The 8,310-nt window shown below is 36.2% G+C and overlaps 1 protein-coding gene across 1 annotated transcript; it reads left to right on the top strand.

The window, feature by feature from the left end:
- LOC109845519 (cytochrome P450 71A1-like) lies at positions 1,137-4,446 on the top strand. The gene is made up of 2 exons (XM_020414773.1): positions 1,137-2,129; positions 3,545-4,446. The coding sequence occupies exons 1-2, from the start codon at positions 1,215-1,217 to the stop codon at positions 4,157-4,159; spliced, it is 1,530 nt and encodes a 509-aa protein (XP_020270362.1). The 5' UTR covers positions 1,137-1,214; the 3' UTR covers positions 4,160-4,446.

Raw genomic sequence — 8,310 nt, 5'->3', positions numbered from 1 at the left:
TATTCTTGCTTGTAACATATTGAATATCTCTCTTGCAAGAATAATCTGTTAATTAATTTTAATTGGTATTTAATCGGATTAGATTAGCATAAGACCCTAATCACCCCCCCTCTAGGGTCTAACACCCCCCTCTCTCTTCTTGCTTCTGGGATGATTTCCACCGAAGACTTTGGGGGGGCTATTTATAGGTTATTTGGTTGTAGGTGTACACTATAGAAATTAGGTTGCTATAGTGTCACTACAGTAACGGTTGGTGGGTCGTGGTTGTAGTGTTGGTTGGTAGGTCTTGGCTACTGTGTTGGTTGGTGGCTACTAACTTTAACAAAATAAGTATCAAGATGTTATAATTTTTTGATTTTTAAAGTTGTCCTTTTTATCCTATCTAGCTTTTTTCCCATGCAATGCACGGGAATTAGTATTATGATATCATTATATCATTGCGCTTGTATTTTGGTAATATTAGTTAAGATGAGAAAAATATCAGCTCAAAAGAATACTCATCAAGATCATTAATTTCACAATGAATAGAATTGCTAATAGCAAGGAAGATGAAGAGTTATATAGCTTATTACTACGTGAAAAAAGATTATATTGTGGTATAAATTATAAACATGATTAATTGTGAAGTATTAATTTCAATTGTGAAGTACTAACTTCATGAACGTAGAATAGGCAAAATTAGGAGATGTGTGCATGATTGTGCACCAGTGTTTACACTTGGTATCAGTGCGACGTCGATTGTAGCGTCTACTCATATCCAGCTTGCAACCCTTGTGGCTGATCTTATTTCTGCCTTAGATACTTATTATAGATCACATATCTAACACTTGTGAAATTCAATTTAAAAAAAAAACATCTAACACTTGTGATGAATATGTGACTTAAAACTTGCTAGTACAGTGGTCCTGTATGTAATGACTACATTTCATTTAATTTCGTGATCGTTCTAGCTAGAGAACAAAGTTTAATTTAAAGGCTTAATTCAATGCCGTCCACTTAAATATTTTTGGTTATAGCTCCCCACCTCTGTGTGTGTCGTATAGTAAAGGGTGTAATGTTGCCCTCATGATTCTTATCTTACGGAAGATTGTCCTCACGATTCTTGTCCTTCATAAGATTAGTACTTTAACGTAATCCGTTTTGCCACCTTGAGCTATATATGATGAAGATTTGCACTCCTCGACTATCTTCAACAAAGTAATCTTTGGATCAACATGCTCTTTCTCTCTACAATCACCTTCATCCTCTTCTTCTTCTTCTTCTTAACTGTTTGCCATCGGAAACCCACTCAGAAATCTCCTCCATCTCCTCCGAGGCTTCCTATTATCGGTAACCTCCATCAACTAGGCTCTCCACCTCATCGCTCGTTGCAAGCGCTGTCAAACAGGTATGGCTCAATAATGCTCCTACGCATCGGTTGTGTTCCGACGATCATAGTTTCTTCAGAAGAGATGGCTCGTGAGGTGATGAAAAAGAATGACCTTGGCGTCGCTAGTAGGCCTAAATCCAGCATGGCCAAGATGCTCATGTATGATCGTGACATCGCGTTCGCGCCGTATGGTGAGTATTGGAGGCAAGTGAGAAAAATAACTGCCATACATCTACTAAGCTTCAAGATGGTACAGTCTTTTTGCTCTATAAGGGAAGAAGAGGTCTCCATCATGATTGAAAAAATCCGTGCATCCCAACATGGTTTGGTGGATTTGAGCGAGTTGTTCGTGTCACTTACTAGTGATATAATATGTAGAGTTGCTCTACGGAGGAAATACAGTGAAGGGGTTGGAGCGAAGAAAGTGCACGATATGTTGGGTGAATTTGGTGATCTGCTTGGATCATTTCCTATTAGAGATTTCATACCTTGGCTTGGTTGGGTGGATAATTTAACTGGTTTGAATTCAAGGGCAAGAAAGAATTCTAAAGAGTTGGATAGTTTTCTTGAAGAGGTGTTGCAAGAGCATCTTCAAGCGAGGAGGGATGCAAACGGTAACTATAAGGAAGATGGAGACTTCGTAGATATTTTGCTCTCGCTGGATGAGAAAGATGAAAGAATTGGTGTTTCCCTCGAGAAAGATGAAAAGGTTGGCGTTTCCCTTTCCCTTGGTAGAGACAGCATCAAGGCAATTATTTTGGTAAGTAAAGATTCCTTCAGTAAAACGTTGTTTACAATTCTAATATAAGCATATAAATGATACCCTCAAACCTTGTGTTCTCTTAGGATTAATTTTATTTGAGAGTTAGATTTTAACGGAAACATTATTGTGAATCTATTTGGTATAACTTAACACTCGGTTTAGGGGTTCACTTATGGTGTGTTTGGGAGATGACTAGGGATGTTTTCTCCCTTCCTTCCCTTCCCCTCCCTTTATTTACCCTCCAATTTGGAATTGTGGGTTAAGATTTTAGTTCAAATTTCTCCCTCATTCCCCTTTTTCTACCCTTCTAAACAGAACTTCTAAACAAATGTAAACTAAAAATTTCCTTCCCCGTCCCTTCTCTACCCTCCATCCAAACAGGCTATTAATGGAGGGAAAGGGAAGGGGAGAGGAAAGGGGCAGGGAAGTGAATTGTTTCAGAGTTTAGGAAGAGGAATGAAACGAAACTTATTTCACCATGCCTGGGAGCTTTAATAGAGAAAAGAGACTTATGTAAACTCAAGTATCAGCCATTAGATTGATCATGATAGGAGGATGAAGTCGTCTGGTTTTTCATCATTTCCATACCCCTCCATTATTTATCCCCGATTTGGAGAGAATCAAATCACGCAAATGAAGATGAACTTTTCACCTCCAATTACCTCCCACCGCTTCCCTTCCCTCCATTAACTACTCTCCTTAGAAATACTCTCAAACAGGGTTAATTATTCCGAGTATGAGATGGAGGATTAGTTATCACGGCGTGGAATTTAGCTCCATGTGATTGTTCTTCTGTTATTTTTGAGGTTCATTGCATTTGGGTTGTTTCCTTTTTGTTTTATGCTGCAATTGAGCTAAGGCTTCTTTCCTTCGTGGCTCTCCCCACTTCTTATAACATTGTTTGTTGTTTCATTAAACTCTCATTAATGGAACACGTGGACCCACGTTGCTCATCGTTAATGGGTTAATTATCCGGATTCGGATCCTCTCCACTATTTAAAAAGTAGTGGATGGACCACTACATAATCACAAGAATTAACTATCTAGTTGATGATTGTGATTTTTTTAGTGCAAATTAGGAATGAGTGCAATACATAGGGGTATGGTGAGTATTAGATTTAGATTGTATCATAACCGCCTACTAAGTGATCAACTGTTGAGATTAAAAGTAGTGGTCTCTCCACTACTTTTTTATAGTGGAGAGGATCCAAATTCTAATTATCCACCGCCTTCCCCCTCTCCCCCGTTATCCCACATCCAAACACGGTGTAAAGGATTTGGAAGGCATTCTACACTTTTGCCGATTGGAGACAATACTAGAGAAACCCTATTGTTCAAGGCATTATCTCTTACCTTGTTCACTTCGTTGCCTAACCTATTGATGGAAATATAATTTCGAATTAATTTGGCAGGATATGTTTGCTGCTGGAACAGACACTACATACACAACCTTACTATGGACAATGGCCGAGCTCATGAGAAATCCAAAAGTAATGAAGAAAGCACAAGTAGAAGTGCGCTCAATCGTCGGTCACAGCCAAAAGCACATCTCCGACAAAGAAATCGACAGAATGCCATACTTGAAAGCCATAATCAAAGAATCGCTGAGATTAAACACTCCGGTCCCTCTACTAGTTCCCCGAGAAACAACGCAAGACATAGAATTACTATCCTTTCACATTCCAAAGGGAACGAGGGTCATCGTTAATGCATGGGCGATTGCAAGAGATCCGAGGTCATGGGAAAACCCCGCAGAGTTCATGCCAGAGAGGTTTTTGGACAGTGAGGTCGATTTCAGAGGCCAGGATTTCAGGTTTATTCCTTTTGGTGCGGGGAGAAGAAGTTGTCCTGGTGCCGGATTTGCTGTTCCCACTGTTGAGCTTGCACTCGCTAGTTTACTGCATCATTTTGATTGGGAGATGCCTAAAGGGATGGAGGCTGAAGTGCTGGATATGACTGAATCACCTGGAATAAGTTTGCACAAGAAAACAGGCCTGGTTCTTGTTGCAAAGCCTTGCATTGTTTAGTTATTGAAAGAAGTTAATGGCGAACAAACCCCAGTAGTTCTACTGTTGCAGGTAGATCCTATGAGCAAACTTTTTGACCCTTTGCCCTCATTGAAAGATATAATTGTTTTTTGGATAAATATATCTCTTGAGATGAAAGTGTCAAAAAATATTCACTCATGGGTCAATCTGTAACAAAAGAATCACAAGTTCTGTTGCAACTGGGTGATAGTATTACTATGGAATTGTATGACCCTATAGAAGATTACATGCTTTACTATGGAATTGTATGACCGGTAATTTGAACATGTCATTCATATCATACTCCATTTAAAAACACGAGTTCGAAAAAAATCTTTCGGTAGACAAAATTACCCTTAACTCTTTTAGATATTACATTTGAATTCAAATCTATAATTTGGTAGACAAAAATACCCTCAATCTTTTAGACGTTACACTTCAATTCAAATATATCCTAATTATCCTAATCATCTGTGAACTACAACTTCCAATATCCTAATTATATCATAATCCCATGTAAACTAAATATCCTAATTTTCTTAATAACCTAATTATATTCTAATTCAACTTTAAATATCCTAATTATATCATAATCCCATGTGAACTAAATATCCTAATTTGGGTATCAGAGGGGAAATTTAGGGTTTTTCTTGAATTCTTTTCTGATTAACAAGTAATTTTCTATCATTTTACGTTGTTTACAATGTTTCAGAAACAATATCTGATTTCACATTGTCCATGCAATGCCATAAATTTTAGTTATTTATTTGTTATTTGCACCATAGGAGAAAAAGGGATTTTGGGGATCGTAGGTGAAAATTTTAGGTTTTTTGTTGAGTTATAGATCCGAAAATATCACGGGCATTAGCCATTAGCAAGTCGATTATCAGTTTATGTGAGCAAACCTTTAGCTTTTATCATGCTTCGTTTGTTTTAAACTAAAGGTCTCAAGAAAAGATGTCATTATTTTCCTATTAGATGGGCCGTGTGAACAAAATGTCCTAATATGTATATTAATCTACAACTTCAAACTTCAAACTTCAAACTTCAAACATCAATCCTTTCACTTGAACATAAAGTCGAAAGAAAATCCATATCCTAATGTTAGGGGTTTATTAAATTCAAACACTTATCCTATTCTTATATATTTGCAATTGTTATCTACTCAGGCGCAATATCTCATACCTCTGTATGTATGTACGTATGTGTGACGCCCCTGTTTCCACACATGACTATAGTCCAAGGTAAATCCAGAGATGTCAAATCTGTCATGCACCCACACTATGAAATAACACGTTTCACCAATCACTGTAATATCCTCAAGTGGAATAAAAAAAGTGTAGGTACAAAATAGGCAAAATAAGGTAAATAATTATAATAGACATGGTATAGAATGATAAATCCCATAAATGAAACAATGTCTCAAATGAATAAAACTGTATACACCTGATCTCTGAAATAATGTAAAATATCTCGACATGAATCAACTAAAAATGTAACTAAGGCTCATAGCCTTTACAAAATGAGAATGAAACTCTAATGACTGAATAAAATAAAATAAAAATCTACTATGGAGTCCCTAAAGTTCATGTAACGACGACTATGTAGGAACTCCGTCATCTTGCGGCTCTCCGTACCTCTGTACCGCTTGAAAGAAAAGAAAATAACAAAAAGAAAAACAACAAAAGCGTTAGAGCGCTACAGCAAGATTACCTCCATCCGCCTCCAAGGAAAGGGCTACTAGCTAGAGTGAAGGTTCTATCAATTAAGCATAGTCTACCTAGATCATTTCCTCCGTATCTAAGTGGAGTTAACCTTTAGAAAAACCTACAACACAAGACGTAATACGTCGAGAAAAATAATCCAAACAAGAAAACCCTCATGTATATATCATATATCTCAAATTATAGATTCCTAAACATTAATACCAATCTAGAGATAAACAATCTAAATAAAATTAATAATTAAAAATCCATAACACGAGATGTAGTACATCGAGCGAAATAATCCAAATAAGAAAATCTTCATGTATATACCATATGTCTTAAATTGTGAATATCTAATCATTGATCCCAACCTAAGAAATAAAGAAAGCAGTAAAGAAAATTAAGACATTAATATATTGTATTTCCCACTATCACTGGGGAGATAGAATAAATACCAACAAATAATCCTGTATACTTTCAATAGCAAAGTATCTTGATATTATATCTGAGCGATGAGTCTTACGCATAACTGGAATCCGCCATGGACTCAGGCTATCAAGAAATCGTCACCAATCAAATCCATGTAAGTTATGATTCATCGCAGTATCATGCGGGATGAACTACCAAATCGACATCCTAACTGTGTACTCCGCTCATTAGTCCATCGCAACTTAGTGTGTAACATGAATGCGGGACAGACTACCAAATAGGTATCCTAGAAATACGGCTCACCAGCCTCATCGTACCCTGGTGCGGGATGGACTGTTAGGTTAAGCATCCTCAAACCCGACTCAATGGTCTGTACTATTAGAATATCAATGCACAAACCCATATATATGTATAAATTGTGTAATCAATTTCTGTGCGAATGGTATATTGACGCACTATCTCAAATAGTACTGAGCGGTGCTCATCAACGATATTCATATGTATGTAAACTATGTAAACCACCTCTAACTCAAGTGTAATCGGATCAATATTTGTCAAAATCCCCATCGGGATATTCATGTGTATGCAACAACACTATACTTGTGTATTCGTGAATAAACGTGTATAAAAGTACGACTAGAATCCCTTGAACGCATCTCAAAACAGTGTAAAAACAAATTGGAAACTATCTGAAATCTACCCGTAAGTCGACTTATGGAAAGTCGACTTCCAGATTGTCGTTTCGATGTTTTCTGTGGTGTATCTCAAACAAAACTCATTCTAACCAACATGAGCCATAGGAAACATGTTATAAACATCCAAAACTAATTAACAGAGGTCATATCAGATGGTTTAACACTTGTATTAAAAGAGATTAGGGTTAACTACATGATTATCCAAGATTTTCAATATTGACATGAAAAATTACATAATTATCAAAGCATGATTAATTATTTTGACATAGGACATAAGCATAAAATTTATTTAAACATGATTAGACTAATTAGGAAACACTAGCCTAAGGTTTAAGCATGATTAATTAACATAAAAAAGACAACTAAACATCAAACTAGGGTTTGCACATGAATTAAGCATGTATAAAAGATTAAAAATGAAATTAAATGAAACCCTAATGATCATGATTATGATTCTATCATAAACAACAAGGAAAAGTAATAGATCTAGCATGTATTTAAGTTTCAACATCAAGAATCTAACTTTTAACATCATAAGTTAAGATTTAAACATGAAAACATTTATTAAACATCATATTAACAACTACAACTAGTTATTTAACTATGGGGATGAGTTTGGACGAAGTTAATCTTGCCTCAAGTTGCTATTGATCCTTCCAACATGCGTGCAAGACCTCTTCCTTTGCTACAAACACAGATCTCGCCTTCCTCTCGGCAAATCCTTCACCAAACTCTTTCAAAAACTCAAAAACTAGAACCAGGGTTTTAGAGGAGGGGTGACTGCTGTATTCTCACGAAAAATACAGCAAAATAGGGTTTAAATGAGTTTATATAAGTCTAGGATCGAAACAAAACGGATATAACCTGAAACCTAAAAGAAATATGGAAATCAGCCAATAAGTCGACTTATGTATCTGATAAGTCAACTTATGGTAAGTCGACTTACGGTTTTGATAAGTCGACTTATCATAAGTCGACTCATAAGTGGACTTAGCAGAGATTTACTGTTTTTCTTCTGATTTCGTGTATATTTCGTGCATGTTTCTCTCCTCCACTCACATATATACACTGAATTTATCTCAAATTAATTTCTAACATACTTAAACATCAAAATATGTTATTTATCACCATATAATACATTTATTATTATTTATCACATAATATTCAAATTCACGGGGTTTTATATTCTTCCCCCCTTAAAAGAATTTTGTCACTGAAATTCCGTAAGCGTATCTTAGGAATTAATAATATGAGAAAAGCACTAAGAGGGGATAATCCAGACAAGGAAACCCTCCCGTACACTTCTCGTACCATTAATCCT

The sequence above is a fragment of the Asparagus officinalis genome, chromosome 6 (assembly GCF_001876935.1).
Source record: "Asparagus officinalis chromosome 6, Aspof.V1, whole genome shotgun sequence".
Classification (NCBI taxonomy): domain Eukaryota; kingdom Viridiplantae; phylum Streptophyta; class Magnoliopsida; order Asparagales; family Asparagaceae; genus Asparagus; species Asparagus officinalis.
This window is presented reverse-complemented; position numbering and strand designations above follow the sequence as displayed.

Excerpts from the sequence above, each read along its gene's own strand:
- LOC109845519 (XM_020414773.1), top strand. The coding sequence starts at position 1,215 with ATGCTCTTTCTCTCTACAATCACCTTCATCCTCTTCTTCTTCTTCTTC. Across the intron at positions 2,130-3,544 it reads GCATCAAGGCAATTATTTTG|GATATGTTTGCTGCTGGAAC; the intron begins GTAAGTAAAGAT and ends TTAATTTGGCAG.